Source organism: Panicum hallii, chromosome 8 (assembly GCF_002211085.1).
Source record: "Panicum hallii strain FIL2 chromosome 8, PHallii_v3.1, whole genome shotgun sequence".
In the NCBI taxonomy this organism is placed as follows: Eukaryota; Viridiplantae; Streptophyta; class Magnoliopsida; order Poales; family Poaceae; genus Panicum; species Panicum hallii.
This window is the reverse complement of record NC_038049.1, coordinates 3378769-3403569: the sequence shown is the minus strand read 5'-3', so window position 1 is coordinate 3403569 and position 24801 is coordinate 3378769. Positions and strand designations below refer to the sequence as shown.

Here is a 24801-nt window from a genome sequence, read left to right as displayed (position 1 = left end):
ACGACGGGCGCCCACTCCTCGTGGCTGGATGGAACTGGCCCGAGTTCTGAAAGCGGACGACGTGGTCAGCCATGCGTAAGTATCGGCCCCGGCAGGCAGACAGCCGAAGCTTCTGAAGGTGGAGGAATATACCCCTTTCTTTGGTTCTCCAAGGGAGCTCGAGCTACTGGAGTACTACGCAGGTAACCCAAAAATGAAAAAGAAAACTACAACTACGAAAGATCACAATTCACACCTCCAGCAACTTTACTTTTTCGTCACGTGTCGTTGCAAAAAAAGTTAACTTTTTTTTTATCAGAAAACAAAAGGTTGCATCAGCGGCATGACTGACTGGAGCGTGCACCGGGACCCTTATCCTCGGAAAGGTTAGGCCGCAGCAGCTGCCGGCGGCGAGCCTCCGCTCCTCGCCGCCCACTGCTTCTTCGTTCTTTTTTTCTTTTGAAATGAAACTGCTTCTTCGGTTCTCCCCACCTTTCTTCGCGGCCATGATCGTGGGATGGTGACTGATCCCCATCTTCTTTCACGATGCCGGCGGCTTGTAAGAGTGATATCCCTGACGATCCAGTCGAGCTGTCTCTCCGGTGGATCCCATCGAGAGCTTCAGCACTCGGCTGCTTGCTCTCTCACCGTGACATGTAAAGCTTGCACCAACTTGCGAGAACTTCCACAGCGGCGTAAGGAAAGGCTTACGCTTTGCACGCCTACTTAGGGGTGGTAACAATCATATTTCTAGCACTTTTTTTCACAATCCAACTTGATTTTTACATATTTTTATTTTTTAACTTAAAATTAAATAAAAGTAGAGTCCGATTCTTTTAGAATCTGATCTTTAAAGGACAGGTCCTCTACCACCCCTAGTTTACTCCGTCAAGATACGTCGATGGGGTAACTTGCCCGTTTTACTTGGTCACCAACGCGACCAAACTACCATACTTCTTTTTAAAGAACACGATATTTTCAGGCTATGCATGTGCGTGTCGGAGTATACTATATATCCCTCTGCACTCTGCACACACGCGAACGTTGCCCTTCCAACTTTCTTTTACCGAGATGGGTAATGAGGTTTCTGAAAAATGAGGTAATAGGGCCTTATTTAGATGCACACTAAATTGTAAATGTTATAAACCGGAGTACCGTAGCGGTAGCGCTTTCGGTTGTATTTGACAAATTTTATCTAATTATAGACTAACTAGGCTTAAAAGATTCGTCTCGTGATGTACAATTAAACTGTGCAATTAGTTATTTTTTACATACATTTACTGCTCCATGCATGTGTCCCAAAATTGATGTGATGGAGAGAGAGTCTAAAAAATTAGAATTTGGAGGGATCTAAACAGACGCTAGGTGGAATTGTGTCGAGTGATTGATCGAGCATTAATTTGGAAAAGCTTAGCTTCTGCACCTCTTCGGGTTTGTACATGTCCACATCACTTTACTATCTCTACAGCTTTTTTCTGAGAGAGAGAGAGAGAGAGAGTGGAATTTTTTAGGGTTCTGACTGCGTCATCTGCTTATCCGGTAGGTACTGGCCGGCGGCGTTACTCTCGTGCCTACCAGCCCCTGCAAATCTCGAGCCTAACTGGTCTTCGTCAGTACTGTAGCACGCACAGGCTAGTTTGGTAAGTCACAGGGACCAGTGTTGCAATGAGACAAGCAGCTAGGGCCATTGGTGCTTGGTCCTGCATTGCTGGGCCCCAAGATATCCATCCCAAAGGACTGCTTGAGTGATGGATGAGAAAACACATGAGGAGCATATTCCAAAGTCATTAGCTATGGCATGTTCTGCTTCCTAATACAGTGGTTAACCCTCCCATAACTATCATCACTGATCATGTGCTGGAAAAGATGGTTGTACTGCAGTCTATCAAAACAAAAGCACAAGTTACAAGGAAGATGCGTCTCTCTCTGCCCAACGGAGTGCATGGTTGGAATAAACAAAGTCACGGGGGAGGAGGTGTAGACAAAACAAAACAAAATGTAGGGAAACGTTTGGATTCGTCGTTCAGTGATTCCCACTGCCGTCCTTGTCAGCGAGGGCTGCCACTTACGGAACGATACACATTCCCGTGAGTGTTTCTTCGCTACCTCCGGTGAAAACCAGTACATGTTTTGTTACGTTAGGAGTTAGGACAAGTCCTTGACCAGCTTTTATTTCATTTAATACATGATGTTTGTGACACGGTTTTGATGGTGTTAGATTGGTATCCGAAAATTATTTCCTATTATGTTCATCCTCAGTAAGATTATTGAGGTTTATTGCTGGTCAAACTAAAGCCTTGTCGAAACAAAGCAGATAAAATACATCTTGCAAGAAATAAAGGAGTATAAAAATGTCTTCAAAATATTCTGGATTGACCATAGCTATACCAAGGTTAGACAGAACTTTTTTTGAGTTGTTACCAATCCGTAGAACTCAAAAGGAATTTACGCCTTGCCCTAAAGGATGAGGGGGCCCAAGGCTGGACCTTCAGTAAATTGCAATATTCCTCTTCTTGGAGAGAAATGCCCCATATCCTCGCAATGTATTTTTTTAATAGTCTCGTTGACCTTTTACAGTCTAAACAAGTTTGTTGTTTTTTGTTTTCAACTTTATGCTTTGATAAGCCAATATATAAAATTATTTTTAGCATTAGACCTAGATGCTTTATCTGTCCAATCTTGATACTTCAGGTATTTCTTTTAAGATCAGCGTGCTTGGAACATTGTTGATTTTAAAAAAGGATTAAAGTTTGACCAGATGAAGTCTACTATACACCAAATTAAATGGAAAAGAAGAACGAGCACGCACGCACGGTATGCATCTCTTATTAATCATGGTGACCATAATCCTCTTTTAGTTTGTCCCATAATTGATATGTCCACCACAGCAAATAGTATGCTACAATATTCCAGATATGAACCACTTAGTTATCATGCAAGATGTTCTTTTTTCTTTTGTAACCATCATGAAAGATGGTTGAGGTCCACATAGCAAAATGTCATGGCAAAGCTCCACTTAGAGGAAAATTAACTTCACAATAATTCCTATAACCACACCTACGCTAGCCAATTTCTTTGGTACATACAATAATTACTTATTTGACTAATCTTTCATGAGAAGAAAGATACTCACTTTGTTTTTATATGGAAACAGTGACACTATTTTAAAGTATCGTGCCTGTTTGGCCAAACTACGGTGCGGATTTTTGGCCATGTTCTGGACTTCTAGAGCTTTGACCGCGCAAAACCCAGGATAAAATACTAGGATTTTTCGGGGGGTTTGCGCTAAATCCTGTTTCTAGGTTACGACTCTCCGAGTAAGAAGCAGCAAAGTTTTATATCTTAGTGTGCTCGGAACTTTTGTTTAACTCTAATTGGAGTCATGGCTAAACAAAGCACCTAACAGCACGTGGAGATTAAGTTTTAAAAAAATTATAGACACGTCATTTTTATTTTATGGAGGAAATTACAAAAATCACCATAAGTATCTATCACTGGATTTTAGGTTTTCCCACAAGCTACTTTGGTGCAAATGCTCACCTCTAATAGCTCGATTCTTCTGAAAAGTAACCTGTTGCACACATTTTTACCTAATCGCCTCGTTTGTATTATGAAAGTTAAAGAAATTATAGAAGCATAAATCCAGTCAACAAGCCTAATCCAAGCACAATAATTAATTTTTTGCAACTTCTATGTTCTAAGTGATCTTATGGTATTTTATTTTTTTTGAAATTTATGATTGTTTTCAATGTTTAGTAGTAGGATAGAAACGGAATTCAAAATATTTAAATTTTTTTTAAACATTTTTGACCGGGCATGGACCTGCGTGCGATTTTTAGTTTACGAAAGGAGAAAAGTTAAAAAAGGACAAAATGGTGTCGTCGTCGTCGTCTCCTTCCTCCCTCCTTCCTGGTCGCCCATGGAGGATTCCTTAGATACGACCTAGCTGCCCAGCCCAGGCATTCCCCTCCCCCTACACCAACGCACCCTCGCTTTTCCCCATTCCCATCCCCGAGTCGCAAATCGAAAGGTAGATATTTCAGTTGTAATCGTCATATCTCCTCACCCTATTGGAAGCCGCCTCCCTCCGCAAAAATTCCTATAAAAAATGGGTGGAGCCATCACCCACGCCGCCAAGATCCTGTCCTCTTGCGCGGCCAGCTCGTAGCTCCACGCCGGATTAGATAAAGCGGCCAATCTTTTCCCCAGCTCGTCGCCCCCTTTTCTTTTGGCAGGGTTGCATCTTCCCCCATGTGACACCTGAGAAAGTGAGTGCACCGATTTCTTCCCCTTATCGCTGTTGTTTCTTGTTTCTGGTCGTGGGTTCGTCATAGATAAACCTCCCATAAAGCTTCGTTTCTCGGCTGTCGATCTCATCGGCAGGGTTCGCTTGCTTTCCCCGCTCCAAGATCCCTAGCTTCCCCTGTTCTTCCGCCGCCAATCCGCGGAAATCCCTGGGCGAGGCGCAGAAATTTGCAGCGAGGGATTTTCCGAGGTGAATTCGTTTCCCCTTTTGACAGGTTCTTGATCGCCGTGCCCCCAAATTTCTCACCTTTTTCGGTTTCTTGGTTCAAGAAGAGGTTTTCCTTCCCTGCTGCGGCGGCCTCTGTACGATTCTTGATCTGGGGAGTACACCTGTGGCGCGCCAATGCAGCAGGACCCGAGCGAGAACGCCAATGCCAAGGCGAAGCTGCCGCAGCCGGTGACGGCGCCGGCGCCGTCGTCCGGGCGGCCGGCGTCCGTGCTGCCGTACAAGACGGCGAACGTGCGGGACCACTACCGCATCGGCAAGAAGCTGGGGCAGGGGCAGTTCGGCACCACCTACCAGTGCGTGGGCAAGGCCGACGGTGCCGAGTACGCGTGCAAGTCCATCCCCAAACGCAAGCTCCTGTGCCGGGAGGACTACGAGGACGTCTACCGCGAGATCCAGATCATGCACCACCTCTCCGAGCACCCCAACGTCGTCCGCATCCGCGGTGCCTATGAGGACGCGCTCTTCGTGCACATCGTCATGGAGCTCTGTGCCGGTGGCGAGCTCTTCGACCGCATCGTCGCCAAGGGCCACTACAGCGAGCGCGAGGCAGCAAAGCTCATCAAGACGATAGTTGGGGTGGTGGAGGGGTGCCACTCGCTTGGTGTCATGCACCGGGACCTCAAGCCGGAGAACTTTCTATTTGCCAGCACCTCTGAGGAAGCCCCGCTCAAGGCCACTGACTTTGGGCTCTCCATGTTCTACAAGCCCGGTATGCTGATTCCTTTGCTTTTACATTGCTCAATTTGGTAGGCCAACTATTGCTGTTTATTGTTGCTATTGGCAGTCCTGATGCAAATTATTAGGCTAATTGCTGTGTTAGAATGATATCTATTAGTTCATTGAAACAATGATACTTGATGCCATTTCAAGGTCAAGTCCGATGGACTTGGCATTAGTGCTTCTGCTCGTTGTTCGTTTTGATGGAATGAGAATGCAATTTATCATGTTCATGATAGGACATTGGCGCGTTGCTATGGTTATTTGGCAAGAATGGTAGGAGAATAGATCAAAACCAGTTGAAGCTCCCAGTTTCATTTTGGAATGGGAGTGAGTTACTGAAATTGCTGATAGAAGTTCTCAAGATGCCAGCTGTGGTTAGGAGATGATATAAAACCATAATGTAGACTTTATATATACTACCTCCCCTATAGATGATCTGGTTGTTGTATTGTTCTTAATGTAGTGCATAATGATTTATGAGTTTTTATTTTTATATGTTTGGTACAATGGTACTTGCATTCAAAATTGTACACAGTTTGACTCTTGTGCTGCTAGGATGTTCTCTGTATCCCTTGGGCTAAGTTTATTGATGATGCAAGCTGTCTTTTCCATTTCCTCAGGTGATAAATTCAGTGATGTTGTTGGGAGCCCCTACTATGTTGCACCAGAGGTACTACAGAAATGCTATGGTCCAGAAGCTGATGTTTGGAGCGCAGGGGTGATTCTGTACATTTTGCTTTGTGGTGTCCCCCCATTTTGGGCAGGTAAAGTATTTGCCATTTTTTTTTTGTAGAATTAGTATTTGTCAATCAAACCCGTTTGATTCTGCAAATTTACACGTTTTCCCTTATCGAATATGTTTTATCCTCAGAAACTGAGGCGGGAATCTTCAGGCAGATTCTGCGAGGCAAACTTGATTTTGAATCTGAACCCTGGCCAAGTATCTCTGATAGTGCTAAGGATCTGGTCCGTAATATGCTTACTCGGGATCCTAAAAAGAGATTTAGTGCTCATGAGGTTCTTTGTAAGTACACCCGTCTCCTCATCTCTCTAATGCAGTTTGGGTGTAGCTCTGTAGGTATATGTCCCGTGTGGCTGCCACATGAGTCACGATTACATAGGATATGCATTTTTATTAACTCATAGTGGTGTTGTCTATGCCAGGTCACCCATGGATCGTTGATGATGCTGTGGCACCTGATAGACCTATTGATTCTGCTGTTTTGTCAAGGTTGAAGCATTTTTCGGCAATGAACAAGCTCAAGAAGATGGCATTGAGGGTAAGGATTACTTATCCCTATTTGATGTGACAGCTAATTCTGCATATTTAAGTTCCGTTTTATGTTTTTGTTTATTACTACATTAATGCCCTAATTATTAATGTTCCATATAAGTTACTGCTAACTGTACCTTTATTTCTTGATATACCAAAGCCAACTCCACATGACTATTTTCCCACTCAGTTTAAAATAATCTTACTGTTAACTGTAGTGGTTCCTGAATTGCGATCACTATGAGCGTGGCTCTTTATTCTGTACCAAATGCAATTCTAGTAGAGGGTACATGGATGAACAATCATATCATATCTCTGATGGCCTGAGCCCCTGACCTCACGACTATTGACACCCCTGCTTTCTTTTCTGTGCCACAATGCTCACTAGTTCCATCCAGATTGTTTATAGAAAATATGCAGTAATGTTTTTGTTCAGATTCATACTGTCAAAGCAGAACATCGGATATTGAAATATATGTTTCGAATTGTCTTGTGCTCATTTTGGCTGGGAATTAACTATAAAAAACTTGTTATCTTGACCCTTAATACATCGCATAGTGTCCCTATTGCTCAGCACACAGTGTGCAACTTCCAGTGGTCATCTTAAAAATATTAATACTGTGGGTATCTTTTCAATATGCAGGTTATTGCTGAAAGCCTGTCTGAGGAAGAGATTGGGGGCCTCAAGGAGCTGTTCAAAATGATTGATACAGACAATAGTGGTACTATAACATTTGATGAGCTGAAAGATGGCTTGAAAAGGGTAGGCTCAGAATTAACAGAGAACGAAATCCAGGCTCTAATGGAAGCAGTAAGCGCTTCTTCAATCTTCACTAAGTTCATTCATAATTCTTTGTAGTTATGTTCTGCCTGTTGACACATTTGTGATTTGTTTCAGGCTGATATTGACAACAGCGGTACAATTGACTATGGTGAATTCATTGCAGCTACGTTGCACATGAATAAGCTGGAGAGGGAGGAAAACTTGGTTTCAGCATTCTCATTTTTTGACAAAGATGGAAGTGGCTTTATAACCATTGATGAGCTGTCACAAGCATGCCGTGAATTTGGTCTTGATGATGTTCACCTTGAGGATATGATTAAAGATATTGACCAGAACAATGTTAGTCCATTTTATGTCTACTCTCTTCATCGCCATGTTTTAGTCGCATTCATAAATCTTGATTTTGATTGTTCGGCAGTTAATTTCTATATGATTTTCACTTTAGGATGGGCAAATTGACTACAGCGAGTTCACGGCAATGATGAGGAAGGGGAATGCTGGTGCAGCAGGAAGGAGAACCATGAGGAACAGCTTGCACTTGAATCTTGGCGAGCTCTTGAACCCCAGCAAAACCTAGCGCATGCAGGAAGGCCTTGCTGGGTACATTCTCATGGCGTCTGAAGTTTTGGCGCGTCATCGACTTGCTATCAACTGGTCTAGTATGAGACGTTGAGTGGCTATCCTGTGGTATTACTGAGGTGCTGGAGGATTTTCGTAGTACTGGTGGTATCAGCTAGAGAAGAGAGATGGTACACTGTGGTTACTATAATCAACTGCTTATATGTATTACTGTGTCCATGTAGATTGAACATTGTCTAAAATCTTCCCTAGAAGTACAACTTCTTTGCTGTTAAGTTTCAATTTAGGTTGGTATTAAATGGCACTTTCTAGCTCTAAATTCCTCACTATCTAACTATTTTTTGACACCTTTTTTTTTCTCTTTCCTGCATACTATTTACCTATATTCGTCATAAAATTAGTAGAATGGGCATATTGGGAATAATGAGTAAAAAGGAAAATTGGTATCAGTTGGTGAATAGGATATGTAGTCTCATAATTCAATAGCCATCTGCATCTTAAAAAAAAAGTAATGATATCTGTCTTTCCTTTTCTTCTACGATTTGTGTATTAGATTTAATTCTTGTGAGATGATACATGACTTCATAAACTATTTACCGTGGTAATTTTGCGTGTCCTATGTATTTTCATATCCCAAATGCTCCAAATCGGCGAAAACAGTTGTAAAGTTCTGAGTTTTTTTTTGCAATGCAAGGTATAATGTTTAACTATGGTCCTATAAAATTTGAAAGGAGAGAAAAAAAATCTTTTCATTAAATGAGATTAAAAAGAAACAAACCTAACCGCTGAGTAAATCAATATACAAATGGATTTTTTCCCTAAACTTGTTATCTGTGTGGGCTGGTAAAAAGGCCCACTGAGAAAGGAGCACCCGCAATGCGTCTTCAGTTAAGGCCCACGAAGAAATTTGGTCCATCCATCCACCATGTGCAAAGGCTATGGCCCCTATCCAAACCTCTGGGAATCTTTCTTCTTCCCCAATGCCGCCGCCGCCGTCGTCTTCCCCTCCCCCGCGACTCCTCGCCGGCGGCGAGCACCTCCCGCCCCCGACCTCCGCCTCATCGCCGGAGCACCCCTTCCTCTCGGCGCACCTCCTCCTCCCCTCCCCATCTCCCTCCCCCGCCGACCTCTCCTCGCCGCACCTCCCCCACGCCCTCGCCTTCGCCTTCCTCACCCAACCCTCCCCGCTCCCGCGGCATCTCCTCGTCGTGCTCCACGCCGCCGGCGCCCGCTTCACCGCCTTCTACCAGGCCTTCGCCTCCGCCCTCCTCTCCCTCCCCTTTCCCCTCCTGCTCCCACACCCGCGCGCCCGCCTCCTCCTCGCCGCCTCCGAGCTCGCCCGCGCGGCGGCGCCGGGGTTCGGGTCCCTCCTCGCATCCCTCCTCCGCCGCGTGCCGTTCCCAGGCGACGCCCGCCTGCTCGAGCTTTTTACCGAGCACGCCTCCTTCCTCGCCGACGAAGAGCCGCAGCTCCTCGCCTCCGCCGTCTTCGCCTTCCTCCGCCTCCTCGCCAGGAACCGTCTCGCTCCGGCCCCGAGCAGCGCTGTGTGCAAGGACTGCGAAGAGTGCAAGAGCGCCAAGAGCCTCGAAGAATGCAGGGGAAAGCTGGTGTCTTTCTGTGTCTCCATGCTGCGGGATCACTTCCAAGTGTGTGCACTGATAGGAAGGGACCTTGTGAGGTCGCTCCACGAGCTGGCCCTCGTGCCGGAGTTCCAGCCGCTGTGGAGAGACTTGATGCCGGACCGTGTCGGTGATGTCTGCCTGATGAGCACACCCGGTTGGTGCACGGCCTTGGCCATCACGGCCGAGATGGAGACACAGCTTCTGTTCATGATGAACAATGTGAAGTGGGGGGATCAGAAGAGGTACCAGCTGTGGTTTGTGAGGAAGCACCTGATGATGCCCGGAGGGGAGGAGAGGATCCCTGACATTGTGCGGTTCATATGCTGCGGGTACCACCCAACGAATGAGGTCATGCATTCTGGTGTTATTGCCCGCTGGGCGGTCATTGGCTGGCTGCTGACGTTTTGCAGAAAAGGCTACGTGGTAGCGAATGCGAAGCTGGCGCTGTTCTATGACTGGTTGTTTTTTGAGGAGGGGAGGGGTAGTATCATGAATATCGAGCCTGCAATGCTGCTGATGGTGAACTCGGTGTCTCAGTATACGGATATTACGAACATGCTGCTTGAGTTCTTGTTTCTTCTTATCGATAACTATGATGTGAGGAGGAAGCATGCAATTGCTTGCTGTGTGAGGAGTGCGTTTGAGGTGCTGGTTAAGAAACGGGTGATCTCTTCGTTGGAGCAATTGACTTGTTGTGAGAAGCTATCACCATTGCTGAGGCAAAAGCTTGTGGCCTTCTTAAGTAGTTCCAATCCTGGAGCAGCTGAAGATTCTTGCGGGAAACCAACTCCTATAGTTTCTAAAGAAACAGAGTTGAAGAAGAGTGTTTGCTCAAGCTAGACTTTAATCAATGGTTCTGTTATGTCACAGTCCTGTGTCTCAGGAACGAACTCGGCACCAATTCAGCAGGGTAGGCATCTGAAGAGGAATCACAATGCTCGCACAAATGAGAGGAAAGATGTGAAGAAATCATTGGGAGCAGGAAGAAAAGGGATGTGGAGTATGCAGTCATTCATCAACAGCTGGCACTATATCTAGCATGTTGGTTCCTGATTTACATCTACAGAGACACATCAAACTAAGTTTGACACTGTGTTTGCTACAATGGAAGCCAACCTCATCCACACTCATCCACATTCAACTCATATTTCCACCGTATTCGGTGTGAATTGGCTGCCTGCTTGATCTATGAACTGTTGAGTTTGCTCAAACCATGGTGTCTTCAATCCGTGCCAAAGATATAGTTATCATGTGCGTGAATAGGTTATTTCACTGGTTGAATGGTTTCTGCAAGGATGACTACATCATCTCGAAGATGAATTTTTTGCTTCTTGTGGCATGTTTCACATTAGTCCCAGACGCGAACAACTGGAGTACAGCAGAAAAATTGTTCTTTGTGCTAAATTACCGACATCTGTAATTGACTAAAGAAGCTGTGATGAGCTATTGGATACTACAGTGTAGCAGATGCTTCCAACTATGTGTCCAGATCCAAGGTTTGCATGTGTTAGAAAAAAGCACCATGCACAGCATCTTGGTGATAGTGGAACTTTTGTTTTACAAAATGGTTCTATACGCAGCAGGTGTTTGTATCGAAGAAAAGGTGTTTCTATGGATGTATTTCTCTGAACTCAGGAAGCAGTTCATCCGATTTAATTTTATGTAATCTGAAATCCTTTTCAGATAAAATTATGTGCTTGTAAGCATTCTGTTGCTGTTCAGCTTTTGTGATTCAATAGTAAAATTCCTTTCATTGTACTTGTTAGTTTGTTTCTTTCCCTTTCATTGAGATCAGTAGGTGCCATGAAGCCAATCTGATGTCGCTAATAAAGTTTTTTTCCAACTGCCAGAATTTCATTTTCTTCCTTTTTACTCTTCAGTATTTTGAAACTACTTATACTATACAAGATATGATATTTGTACCTTCTGCCTTCTCCCAGCTGGTTCGTTAATTTTTGCAGTGTGGCGTTAGGTAATGTCAAAGCACTCCGTAAGTCCAAGAGAAAAAGGGGGAAAAAAAAGGCATTTTCCATGGAAATCATCATAAATCAGCACCAGAAATGATCTTCAAGAATGATATGTTGCTATATGGTTGGAATCCTGATGGCATCTTTGGCAGGGAGTTGTTCAAATGAGTGGTGGATGTCCCTGCTGCAGCCAGGCCGAAGAAGCAGCAACATTGTCTCAGGAAGAGAACTAGAAGGATGTGTGTCACAGAAGGGACCCTGCATGCAACAACGACTCACATCTGGAGTTTGTCATCACCAAGATACTGGCTGGAGAATCTGGTATTTTCCTTGGAATAAATGACAAGGGGACAATTCCAAGGATGCAGTATATCACTATCAGGGCATCTCCACCGTTGGAAGAGAGGAGAAAATATCTGCCAGAGCCAGGACAAAAGAGAGGTTGGCAAGAGGATTGCAGCAACCAAAGCTCAGCCATTCATATCCAGAAGGCTAGCCTCCACCTCACAACTCATATCCCTTGTGTTCCTCCAGGTGCACCACCTTATATGTCAGCTGCTGCACCACTTCTCAGCCCCGAAGGAAAGACTGTCAAAGAGAGGGTAGCGCTTGATCTCCTTGTTCGCCTTCAGAACCAGGAGCAATGGCGTCTGCTACTCTCCTCAAGTCGTCTTTCCTTGCCAACAAGGCCGAATGGGGCACCACACGCCAGGTTGCTGCTCCCAAGCCGGTGACTGTCTCCATGGTTGTCCGTGCTAGCGCCTACGCTGATGAGCTTGTCCAAACCGCGGTATGATTTCTGAACACCAGCAGTATAATTCTGCACTTTTTTCCATGTGGATGATGAATGCTAGTTTTATTGTTATTAACTTGCAGAAGCTTGTTTGCATAAATGGAAAATGATATAATGTCAAGATAGATATAAACAGTGTCTTAGTAACCTTGCATACAGATCCAACTTGGATGAATTCAATTACTCTAAGTTTGATGATTCATTAGGAAAAGGCAACCCATTTGGCTCTTTTGATCCCAATATTACTTGATTATGCTGACACTAATCTAAACCTACATTTTCACATTGCATAGTTTATGTATCACTGGTTTAGGAAATTTGAGAAAGGGAACTTTAAATGATCATATCAATTAGGGTTGAGAACATCACAAGTTTTATTCTTGCTGCAGAAAACCATCGCATCACCAGGAAGGGGTATCCTTGCCATGGATGAGTCAAACGCTACCTGCGGCAAGAGGCTTGCCTCCATTGGCCTTGAGAACACTGAGGCCAACCGCCAGGCTTACAGGACCCTCCTTATCAGTGCTCCAGGCCTGGGACAGTACATCTCTGGTGCTATCCTCTTCGAGGAGACCCTCTACCAGTCAACTGTTGATGGCAAGAAGATTGTTGACATCCTTATTGAGCAGGGAATCGTGCCCGGTATCAAGGTCGACAAGGTATGTAGTCAACTCAAACTGACACATGGCATTTGCTGTGAATTATGTTCCACTCTATTTCAAGATGGAAGACAATTGCATTCCTCTAAACTTATGCTCAATCTCAGGGTCTTGTGCCACTTGCTGGCTCCAACGACGAGTCATGGTGCCAAGGTCTTGATGGCCTTGCTTCACGTGAAGCAGCCTACTACCAGGCTGGTGCCCGCTTCGCCAAGTGGTGAGAAACGTGCCCCTGCATTGGCAGTTACGATCTGTTATGTGACATAGATCCCATGTATGACATGAAGTTCTGTCACAGGCGCACTGTTGTCAGCATCCCCAACGGTCCATCTGAACTTGCCGTGAAGGAAGCTGCCTGGGGCCTTGCCCGCTACGCCGCCATTTCTCAGGTATCCGATCCTGCCATTTTCAACAGCCAGAAAGTCTCAACACTACAAGACATTGTTGGGTTCTTTTCAACATGCATGTATATAAACATCTATCTTATCTGTGGATATGCTAGGAGAACGGCCTGGTGCCAATTGTGGAGCCTGAAATCCTTCTTGACGGTGAGCACGGCATCGAGAGGACCTTCGAGGTCGCGCAGAAGGTGTGGGCCGAGACCTTCTACTACATGGCTGAGAACAATGTGATGCTCGAGGGCATCCTCCTCAAGCCCAGCATGGTCACCCCTGGTGCTGAGTGCACAGACAGGGCCACCCCTGAGCAAGTCGCCGACTACACCCTTAAGCTCCTCCACAGAAGGATCCCTCCTGCCGTCCCGGGCATCATGGTCTGTAACATTTTTCTCTCTTGCTGTACATACTGTAGTCCAAGAAATGCAGATCATGTTCTGACTGAAATTGTTTTCCTGCTGTGCAAAAAAAAAAAATGCAGTTCCTGTCTGGTGGGCAGTCTGAGGTTGAGGCGACCCAGAACCTGAACGCCATGAACCAGGGCCCCAACCCGTGGCATGTGTCCTTCTCCTACGCCAGGGCTCTCCAGAACACCTGCCTCAAGACATGGGGCGGCCGGCCCGAGAACATGAAGGCAGCGCAGGACGCTCTGCTCCTCCGCGCCAAGGCCAACTCCCTGGCGCAGCTCGGCAAGTACACCAGCGACGGCGAGGCCGCCGAGGCCAGCGAGGGCATGTTCGTCAAGAACTACGTCTACTAAGTCGACGATGCTCGCTGCTAGTACCTGCTACCTCGAGGGCACTGTAGACAGTGTGCCATCGCAGGTTCAGACGATGGAAAGAGAAAAGGTACACTGCAGTTTTACTATCGTAAGTGAAAACGTGTGGAATGGTTACTGTATTTTCGCATGCTTTTCTAGCTAGAGCGTTGTGGCCTTGCCTGCCTCTGTATTTTATCGACAAACTCGAGTAGTAGACAGATCTTTATGTGACCTGTGGATTTGGTTACTGCAAAGTTTTGCATATTATATACATAAATTTGGTATCCGGGATGCTTTTGTTGATCAGTTCTTGAGCAATACAACTGCTTCGTTATGGAATGGATCAATGGAGTATGACAGGAACGTCCACTAGGACTGAGTTTGAACTTGGAAGATCAAATACCAAATAGATGAGTTCTGTGTGCTGCTAAAAATGAAACAGGAATTACGTCACAGCCTCACAGCAAGGACTCCAAGGAAACAACACGACCCCTTTGTTAACTCGAGCAGAAGAATGGTTTTCCCGGTCGTTCGTCCGCTCCGCTACGTCGCCTTCCTACGATCCATCGCCGTCGCCTCCTCCGACGACGACAACGACGAGCCGACGCTGAAAACCAAACCCGCCTCCTCCGAGCGGTCGCCGTCACCTCCTCCTCCTCCTCCGACGAGACGGCAATGCAAACCAAACCCCCGACGTCGACGTCGCCTCCCCCGAGCTGTCGCCGTCCTAGTTTCCTTTCCTGTCCTCGGCCGGCGATCTACGTACGTGAAGCCACTACATGCGTGAAAGAGACATCGCGCGATCCCCCACTACCCACGATCCGCCGAACTGCGCCACATCCCCTCCCCCGCATTCTCCTCCACTCGCGCCGGATCGATTCTGGATGACAAGATACTGAGCGTTGTCGTTGCTCTAGGGATGGTACGAATGATAGCAGCAGGTGCCTAGTACCTGGAGTTGCTGTTTGCTCTCCTGGAATGGCACCGTAAAACCATTCCTGTTTTCATCACTACACTAATAAAGTAGTTTCTGAAGTTGCTACGATCGTGTCTTGGTCTTGTATATGGTTATATAATAATCACAGTGAAGAAATATCCATCACTTTGAGCTATATAATTTGGAACTCCTTTGGGGCTTTGGAACTCCTTCCTAAATCTGTACTTTTATTTACAATCTCAATCTTTCCTATACAGTTGCATTCTCTTCATTCTACTATCTCCTCTCCTCTGAGTTAGTTATTGCTGCTATTGTTTTACAGCACTCTACTTTTTATAGATGGCACAAATTCTGAAGGGCATCTCAACATCTGGCAGCATGTTTTCTATTCAAAATCTGATATGGGAAAAAAAATGATTGGCCATATATGGTTAGCAGAGGACAGGAATAGCTCAGCTCAGATGCTTTGCACTTTAATTGATTCTCAAAGGTGCTGGTGGCGCACACAGTGTCCAAAAGTTTCTGCAGCTATCAGTTTTTTTTTCCAAAGAATGGATATTATGAAATTGCAAGATTATAATCCTTCTCTTTGTACACCGGACTGAAGGTGAAGGTGAGAGCCCAATGCTCAAGCCTGAAGGTCACCCTTCTCCTCTGGCTCCAGCTTCATGAGCTGGTCAGCTTCACTTAGTCACCTTCACTGCTCTTGATGCAGGAAACAATGTCATGTTGAATATAGTAAATCAGGGCATGAACCTGGAAGGGGAAAAGGTAGATATAAACTTCAGTACAGAAGGTTATCATGGTATTTTTTAATTAAGATTTCACTTGTTAGCCCTAATAGTAGTAGCCTTAATAAGATTAACTTTCAAACCCCTAATTACCAAACTGAAACAATGTACAAAATGTGAATCTTAACTCATGCTACTACTCTGTTTGTGCTTCCTCATTTCATCAACCAGCTGGAATTCTAACCACAAAAGAAGTCCTTTTGGGGCATCAGTGCGTGACAGGGGAGAATAATTAACTGATGAACTTCTTAACAGTGACACAATCTTGTGCTTCCGTTAATTTAAACTACACACTTGAATAATCTATATTTTCATGCCGAGGAGGCTATACCTCACCTATGCTACAAATTCCACATTAGGAGATTATTTGAGGTGGCTTGGCTCTAATTCAACCCAACAATTAATTGCGGCCCAAAAGTCCAATCGTTTTCACACCCACAGCACCCGCATCTCGCTTTTATTATACCTCTTTATTATGCATGCGCGCATGCAGCTATTGCTTCCACACCCACCGCATCTTGCTTTATTATGCATAGTGCATGTAGCTATGCTGACGCATTGATTCCATAATTGATGCATACGCGCATGCAGCCCACCTTGGGACTTGCCGGTAGTTCTTTCTTCTATTTCCTTTCTTTATGCCTTTTTATTTTTTTCCTTCATCTTTTTCTTTTTAATTTTCCTTTTTTATTTTTTTCTATAAGCCTACATATACAAAAACTTTCCCCTTTCTCCTTTTACTTATTTTCCTTTTTATTCTTATCTTTATTTTTCCTTTTTCCTTTTTTAACTAGTTTCAGTTTTTTCAAAGTTTGTATCATTTGTATTTGTTTCGATAAAAAACTATTTATTCGCAATGATGAACTATCATTTTTCCCTTCCTTTTGTTTTTTCTTTTATGTTTTGTTTAACTAACTTGTTAATTATGTTATAGAATTTATTTAAGTTGTGGATGTGTCGTGTAGAGTTATTTAATAATTTATTTTCTTTATATACTAATGCAAAAATGACCACAGCTAACATTGGTAGCAGCTTGCAGACTGAAAGTCTTCCCCTTGTTGATGCAGTGAGCTTGTCCAAGTACATCAGTGTTGCTTACATGAAAGTCACCTATCTCATCAGCCACGCTACCTCAGCTTTGAACAGCTACCCATGTTCGCTCTGAAGAAACATGACCTTACCATACTGCATGTAGATAATAAGCTAGATAACGATAGAACCAAAAGCATGCATTCACCATGGTAAGGGGCATGCTGATTGGTGATGCTGCTCTGAGATATACTGTTCTTTTCTTCACTCTCCCTTTGGCCTTGTTACACTGTACCCATGCTAGAGTTTCTTCGCCCAGACTCTTCTGATGTCTCAATCCCATCCTCATAAGCTTCTGCCTGAACAAATTGTGGGTTTCTTGTTTCAATACTGTTTTCCTGGGGTGCACCATTCTTTGCTTCACTCTCCTTTTGGGTTTGCTCTGCTCTATCGGTTCTAAAGTTGCTTGTCTCAGGCTCTTTATTACAGGTCTCAATTCCATCCTCGTTAGCTTTTTCCTGAATGAAATAAGTGTTTCTAGTTTCAGAACTGTTTTCCTGAGGTACGTTGTTCTTTGCTTCACTCTCCCTTTGGGCTTGCGGTGCTATATCCGCCCCAAAGTTGCTTGTCTCTGCCTCTTCGGAGGTTTCAATTCCATTCTCACTAGCTTGTTCCTGAGCGAACTGACTGTTCCTGGTTTCACTACTATCTTCCTGAGGTGCTTGAGCGTTGCTTTCATATGCATTACCCTTATGCCACAGACTACTCTTCTCAATGCCACAGTGCCAAAGCAATGCCCAGATAAGGGTTATGAACTCGCCTCCCGACTTGAGATTACGCTTGTGTGCTTCTGCATTCCAACTGGGGGCAATGTGCACGACTAAGCCAGCCCACACTCCAGCCAGAATCTCCCAACGTTTTTCTTCACTCTCTTGCTCGATCAGGTCACTGGCTAATATAGAACCTTGCTCCACTATGTTCCTACTCAGCTTCCCATCCTCACTGTCTTGCACTACTTCCTGCGCTATTGCCTTCAGAGTATCATACCTACACTGTGTTGAGTCACAACCTTTGAGTTTCTCGCAAGCATATTGTAAAGTTTTCTCAAAGACCATTTGAGGCACCATAAAACTATCTGGTAGCATTTCAGACTGAAAGGCCTGCAGATATGCACAGTACCGCGACAAGCTGTTGGCAATGCGGTAGTTAGTCTGAGTCGGCCTTCCAGAAGGATATTCTCATCAACAAGGAACGGCTGGGAAGAGCAGATGCACAGTTTTTTCATGCATGACCAGACAGAGCGGAGAAAACCTGGGTTGCTTAACTCAATGTGATTGTCTAGCTTAAGCTTGATCTCACAGAGGCTGGTCGCGATGTGCCACACTAGAATCACCTGAGAACATGTGGGAACATGGAAGACCCATTCGTACTTTGCAAACTTGCTGAGCGAGTATCTAGGCAGTGGATATCCAGGGAGTTTACTCTTGAGCAAGTCTATGGGCAGCTGATAGCCGGTGATATTGCTTAGATCTAGGCAACGGAGCTCCTGAAGGACTGCTGCCTTTACACATTCAGGGATCTTGGTGGCACCGCCAGATTTTTTCCCATCAGATTTCATTGGAGTCATTCCCAATGTAGCAGCGTGGGCCAGCTTCCAGATGGTTGGCTTGTAAGTACATGACTGTAAGAATTGGTACTGGTCGATTCGTCCGTGCCATGGATCGACAATTTTAGAGGTGAAGAATAATCTTGTGAGGTTCTCGGTGAGAGCTGCATAACCCAGGCACCAGCATTGGCTCCGCACGTATTTACAGACAAGGAGTAACCTTGTCCAGTTTGACAGCAAGTATGTGACCACCTCCCAGACCTCCTTGAACATGACGAAGAACAAGAATACCAATGTGGCGATGACCTGAACATTGAATCCACCATCAACGCTGTTGATCCAGATGATGATCACAGCCAGCCAGAAGGCTGCAGCAAAGGTTGCGGTGGACTGGAGGAGGATAAAGGGGAGAGAAAAAAGCCCTCGCCAGAAGACCATAGGGTAGAAGGTGTAAAAGTAATCTCTAACGAATGCAATCTCCAGGCCCAGGATTCTGAATGCCCTCCCTGCTGCTCGCTTTGCCTCTACATCTGGCTCTGCATGTTGACCGCCAATGACCTCTGATGTAATTAGATGTCGTGTCATGGGAATGCTTTCTGAGTGCAGTGACGCGTCCTCAAGCCTACAGCGAAGGAGCCTCGACAATGTGAAGGCCAGGCTCATGTCCTTGTATCTGCAGCTGTTACTGGAGTTCAGAAGCGGCCCAGAAGATTCCCAAATCTTTTCCAGTGTGATGAGTGACTCATGGTTGGTGTCATCAAGCTGTCGAACGTACTGAGGCTGCTTTATATTAGTCTTCTGATCGGACTCTCCATAAACCAGGTGTTTTTGAGTGCTGTTGAAGTTATTTCTCCCGTCGTGTTGGTCGCCCGCTCCCTTGTAGAGATAGTCTGGGAGGAACTCTGAGCTGCGCCCATGCCACAAGGATTCCACAGCCCTGCGATGTGCGAAAGACCGATACATGCTCCTCAGTTGCAGGATGGTGTAGAGCCACCAGACTGGATCCCCAAACCCCAAGCCCTCCGTGATAGCGTTAAAGAGAAATCCTCCGATAAAGATAATCACTTTTGGCACCTCCATGGTAAGTTGCTCACGGTCCATGATGCTGTACCCGGAGAGATAATCGAGGCTATCACGTAGGATCGCCAGCACAACGGCCCAGACGGGAAAGAGCTGATTCCTGAAACCTGCAGAGTTCATGGCTCCGATGAGATACACCACTATCTGATCAGATAGACCATCAATGATCTCCATGATGGTGGTAATGGTCGACCTGCGAAGCTGGAAGCGGTAAATGTCCAGGACAAACATCGCAAGGAACATCACGGTGACTAGGGCGACTAGGAACTCGGTGCGGATGAGGGCGTGTATCGCCTCTTTCGACATGTTGATGAAGGATGTAATCGCAGACGAAACACCCATCATACGGTAAGATTATCAGGCCTGCTGTTCTGCTGGTTGAATCCCCTAGATTGATGGAGCTTTTGAACATAGAAGATTTAACGGTACACCTGCAAGGCTGCAACATAATGGGGCAATGGATTATTTATTTCTTTCGGAACTCACCGGTAACAGTGGCGTAGGTTAATTAGGGAGCATGCGCGAAAAATGTACTTGGGGATTATGATAATGCACACATCATTTGTGACATATACAGAAGTACTCTCTCTGTCACAGGTTTATATTATCTGGTATATTCTTCGGCTGATTCTGCGAGTACAATCTAATGACTCTTGTAAACATTATCATTAACTAGTAACTGAAACAGGGACTAAAAAGGACCTGGTGGAAATTGAAAAGAAGAGGAGGAGGAGAAGGTTGTTAGATGGATGGGATGAGTGTCTCTATCGATTGGAGCTTACCTTGATGAGGATAAAGACCTTGACGAGGAGAAATTCCTGCGGCCGAACGGACTTCCCCCTCTCCGGAGCTAGCTTCCGATCTGCAGCTACTTGCTGTTTGTTGGCAGCGAGAAAACTGGAAGATAAGCGCGCGCACATGTCCCAGTAACTGAAACAGGGACGACTCGAATGGAATGGAGACCCGGCCGGTAACTTCATGTCAGTCAGTGCACACCGTGTCCTACCAACCCACCCAGCAACCAGCACTGATCGCACGAAATATGTTCTCAGCAACTTCCTAGATCATGCCCAATTCCGTGTGAATGTGTGAAAGACAGGTTAGGGTGGTGGCGCCACACGGTTCGTTTCAAAAAGAAATTTCGTTGCCAAAGCGTAGTCAAGGACTAAAAAAAAAAGAATGGTACTAATGGGACTTACACACAGTCCATTGACGACTAAAAAGGGACTGGGACATCCGACAAAGTTAAAGGCAAAAGAAATCTCCCCATTTTTTTTTTTCTAAGGCACGGCCCAACTGCTTAAACTTTTGGCTAGCAATTAGCCTATACTTTGTGGTCGTCGAGGAGTGTTTTGCATAAGGAAATGTGTGGCGGTCTAGTCTACGAATCAATTATAATTAGTTTTCGCCTCTGGTCCGCCTCTAAACTTTTGCTACTTTTACCATTGTTAATTATGCAGAGAACCGGCAGTGGTCTCGAGCTCTTTGCCGCAGGTTTTGTGGACCAAATAATGATGTGGATGGTCCCGGTCCACGCGATATGTGCAACAGTTAGTTCTCCTAGCACCAGTACAGCACATCGTCTCCTCTCAAGCTCATGTCTTTTTCTAAGTTTTGTAGCCCAAGTGGGACAGCCAAGCTGGCTTGGCTTGCACAATTCAGAGTCTTTCTTTCTTTTTGGGTAGTGCTTGCTCATCAGTTCTGTGGTCGCCCAAACGTTGAGAGTGAGAGATCGATTGCACATAAGCTATCCATTCAGGATTCAGGCAATAAGCAGCAAGCAAGATGTCTGGCAGCATCGTGATCGTGCTGTCCTTGCACGACGGCAGCACCCGTGCAGCCGTCGAGTTCTGGGTGTCGGCGACGACGCTACTGCTGCTGGCCAGGTTCACCGTGGGATCCATCGGGCCCCGGTTCTTCTCCTCCCGGCGGCTGGTCGCCCCCGTCCTCCGGCTGCTGCACATGCTCAACTCCTACTCCCTCAGCTATACCCTCGGGCTCATGAAGCCTGCTGCCGCTTCTCCCACCGGCGCCGCCGCCGTGAGCGACCTGTTCCAGGTGTGGGCTGTGCTCATCGTGATCATGCAGGCCAGCGCCCGCATCGGCAGGCCGTACAGGGCCAAGGAGATGACCCTGCTCGACCTGCTCTCCTCCCTGTGGTCCGCCGACCAGCTCCGGACCCAGACGCGGCCGCGCCTCGCGGTGCCGCTCTGGCTCATCTGGTCCGTCCACGCGCTGCGCGTCGCCTGGTACCACGTCTCCTCCAGCCGGGCCGGCGAGGCCACCCCGCGGAACATCAAGCTTGTCAGCGACTACATGCTGACGTCGCATCACACCGACGGCGACGCCTCCCCGGCCACCATGCAGGGGTACAGGTACATCGTCGTTGGGGAAGAAGAGCAGGCCGAGGAGGTCAGGGCGCCGGGCTTCACGCGCGAGATGGACCTGACGACGACGGGACGACCCGGGTCCAGCAACCAGCAGCTGCTCATCACCGTGGACAAGGTGTGGAACCAGGAGAGCAGCGACAGGCTGCTGGGCGCCGCCGCCGACGGCGACGGCCGGTTCAAGGACGTGTGCCTCTCCTTCGCCCTCTACAAGCTGCAGCGCCGCCGGTTCTTCGACTTCCCCATCGCCGAGGCCGCCCACCCGGCCACGAGGCGGCTCGTCTCGGAGGCCCTGCTGGAGGAAGGCGCCAACGGCAGCTACGACCGGGCGCTGCGCGTCACCGAGGTCGAGCTCTCCTTCCTCCACGACTTCTTCTACAGCGCGCACCCTGTGGTGTTCGCCGGCGGCTTCCCCTGCGTCAGGCTGCTGCTGTCAGCGCTGATGGCCGCGTCCGTCCTGTACCTGTTCCACGCCGTCGGCGACATCCCGAGCAGTGGCACGGCCGTCGCCGCCGCCGGCAGGGAAGGGAAGCAGAAGCACGTCACGATCACTCACGGGGTGCTCATAAGCCACTGCGTCATCGCCGTCGTCCTCTGCCGGGAGCTCGTAGAGGCCGCCATCTACGTCTTCTCCCAGTGGACCAAGGTCCGGATCATCTGCCACTACGTCAAGCTGAAACTGCAGCGGCGTCGGCGCCATGGGCGGGTCGCGATGGCGGTGACGGAGAAGCTTGCGAGGATCATGTTCCGGATCATCAGCCGGGGTCGGTGGGATCAACGGATCATCCAGTACAACCTACTGACGGCGGCGCTGCCGGGAAGCAGGCACCCGGCGCTTGCTCGACTCTACGCCCGGTGGCCCGGAATCCGGGCCTTCATCCCCAGGAAGGTGAAGCTGCAGAGCGAGGTGAAGAGGGCGCTGTTCCAGTCAATGAAGAACCTGATCGACAACATTCCATCTCCTGTAGGAGTAGATCACAGCGATCCTTGGGAGCCATCATCAGCTTGGGCTCAGCAGATGGACAGTCTGCTCATGTCCTACTTCCGGAACGCCTTCGTGGACGACAACGATGCTGACGGATCGTTGTCACCTCCGCTCATCGAGGATGCCACCGCCGATCTCCGGGGCGAGACCCACAAGATCCTAGTCTGGCACATCGCCACCGGCCTCTGCCACATCAAGCTACTGGAGGAAGCCGGGCAGCCCGCAGCTGGCGTCGACGACGACCTGCCGGCCATGACGCCGCCGCTCACCGGCGACCTCGCGGCAGCGTGGCCGCATCTCGTCGCCGCGGTCACCCTGTCCAACTACTGCGCGTACCTGGCCACGCAGGCGCTCGTGCCGGACAACGGCCTCGTCGCCCGCAACGTCCTGGGCGCCGTCCTCGGCGAGGTCCGCGGCGCCCTGGTCGGGTGCACGGCCGCGGGGGAGATCCGCGGCAGGCTCGGCTCCCTGGCGCGCGACGGGAGCGCCGGCACGACGATCGCCGGGATGGGCGCGCGGCTGTCGGAGGAGCTCGTGTCGGCGTACGACGACGCCGGAGAGCTCTGGGGGCGCCTGGCAAGGTTCTGGGCGGGGCTCCTGCTGCACCTGTCGGCGTCGACGAGGTCGGCCAAGCACAAGATCTACCTCCAGGGGCGCGGGGAGCTCACCACGCACCTGTGGCTGCTGCTGTCCCATGCCGGCTTCCTCGGCAAAACCAGCCATGGCGAGCAACTGCTTGACCCGGCAGACCTCAACAACGCCTAATAAGTCATGTAGATAGTCCTAGCTAGCTAGTTTGAACTTGGTTTGTGATGCATGTTTGATCAGGGCTTCTGAGCAAAATGTGCAGGTGGGAAGGGAAGGAGGAAGGAGGAAGGAGGAGCCGGCCGGGCTTGAGCTGAATGTGGAAATGAGCTACCTGTGGCAGTAGTGCTGCACAGCTCAGGTTTTGCCCAGGTGCATGCAGATTCTCAATTTCCAGAAAACAGACAAGGAGAAGGATTTTCTGCCCTATAGATGCAAGTTCTAATGATTTTGGATCACGGTTCGATCTAAAAATTTGATAAAATAAACTAGCATTTCATATAATTAATTTAGGGGGTAAATGATTGGAATGATATGCCACTGTAGCTACGAACACCATTGGTACCAACTTGCATCCTTAACTATAACTAAAAAATTATAAAATAATAATATAAAATAATAGGTCACATATGGGGTTCATGGAACAACTTTGAGATATTTTCCAAAGCTAATTCCCAGTGCATATTTTTCAGTCAATGTGCACAAGAAAATGTTATGCATAAAGTGTAAACAATTCCACAACTTCTCCAAATTTCCAAATATATTCAAAATAAATTATAAAAATATTTTAAGAAGCTAGCAGCTGTGATTTTAAAATATATAGAGAACAAAATAAATCTAATTTAAACTTTAAAAATGTAAAAAATCAAATAAGTACCAAAAGTTCCACAAGACTTACAAATACCAAAATTAAGATCTTACTATTGCTAATTAATTTTAAAATGTCCTTGATCCGGGTAGTTCTTTTTCCACCCTCGGAGCTTTCGGGCTGATATAGAAGATAACTAAGGAAACATTCATGTAATTTCATTGTAATTCACTCATCTCCACGATATGCAAAAAAAATATTGTAATTTATTTTCTTGAAATTTCAACATAGTCGTCTCCCTCCGAAACACAAAAAAGACACATATGAAAATAAGATTAATTTTTGAAGCGAAAGAGAACTCTTTATGAATTCCAGCTTCAGGTAGACACGGTTAAACATCATTCATTATTGTTACAAAGCACTACCTCCATCCTAAGATACATGGCGCCGGCTTTTAGGACAAGCTAATTAGTAAAAAAATAAACTAATTTGCTTATCCTAAACATCGTACGTTTAGGAACTGGAGCA

The 24801-nt window shown here is 46.9% G+C and overlaps 4 protein-coding genes and 1 pseudogene across 4 annotated transcripts; 4 read left to right on the top strand and 1 right to left on the bottom strand.

The window, feature by feature from the left end:
• Positions 1 to 3883: 3883 nt before the first annotated feature.
• Positions 3884 to 8188, top strand: LOC112902403 (calcium-dependent protein kinase 24). The gene is made up of 8 exons (XM_025971470.1): positions 3884 to 4474; positions 4555 to 5222; positions 5854 to 5997; positions 6105 to 6257; positions 6398 to 6513; positions 7150 to 7317; positions 7405 to 7629; positions 7736 to 8188. Exons 2-8 carry the CDS (start codon positions 4628 to 4630, stop codon positions 7865 to 7867), a joined length of 1533 nt encoding a protein of 510 aa, XP_025827255.1. The 5' UTR covers positions 3884 to 4474; positions 4555 to 4627; the 3' UTR covers positions 7868 to 8188.
• A 160-nt stretch (positions 8189 to 8348) lies between these two features.
• Positions 8349 to 11334, top strand: LOC112902404 (integrator complex subunit 3). Its single transcript, XM_025971471.1, has one exon. The coding sequence runs from the start codon at positions 8808 to 8810 to the stop codon at positions 10329 to 10331; it is 1524 nt and encodes a 507-aa protein (XP_025827256.1). The 5' UTR covers positions 8349 to 8807; the 3' UTR covers positions 10332 to 11334.
• Positions 11335 to 12017: 683 nt separating this feature from the next.
• On the top strand, positions 12018 to 14351 carry LOC112902406 (fructose-bisphosphate aldolase, chloroplastic). Its single transcript, XM_025971472.1, has 6 exons — positions 12018 to 12248; positions 12641 to 12910; positions 13018 to 13127; positions 13209 to 13299; positions 13413 to 13682; positions 13787 to 14351. The coding sequence occupies exons 1-6, from the start codon at positions 12102 to 12104 to the stop codon at positions 14063 to 14065; spliced, it is 1167 nt and encodes a 388-aa protein (XP_025827257.1). The 5' UTR covers positions 12018 to 12101; the 3' UTR covers positions 14066 to 14351.
• Positions 14352 to 16869: 2518 nt separating this feature from the next.
• Positions 16870 to 19853, bottom strand: LOC112903328 (annotated as a pseudogene).
• A 1116-nt stretch (positions 19854 to 20969) lies between these two features.
• LOC112902891 lies at positions 20970 to 23712 on the top strand. The gene has a single exon (XM_025972081.1). It carries the CDS (start codon positions 21294 to 21296, stop codon positions 23643 to 23645), a length of 2352 nt encoding a protein of 783 aa, XP_025827866.1. The 5' UTR covers positions 20970 to 21293; the 3' UTR covers positions 23646 to 23712.
• Positions 23713 to 24801: the final 1089 nt, after the last annotated feature.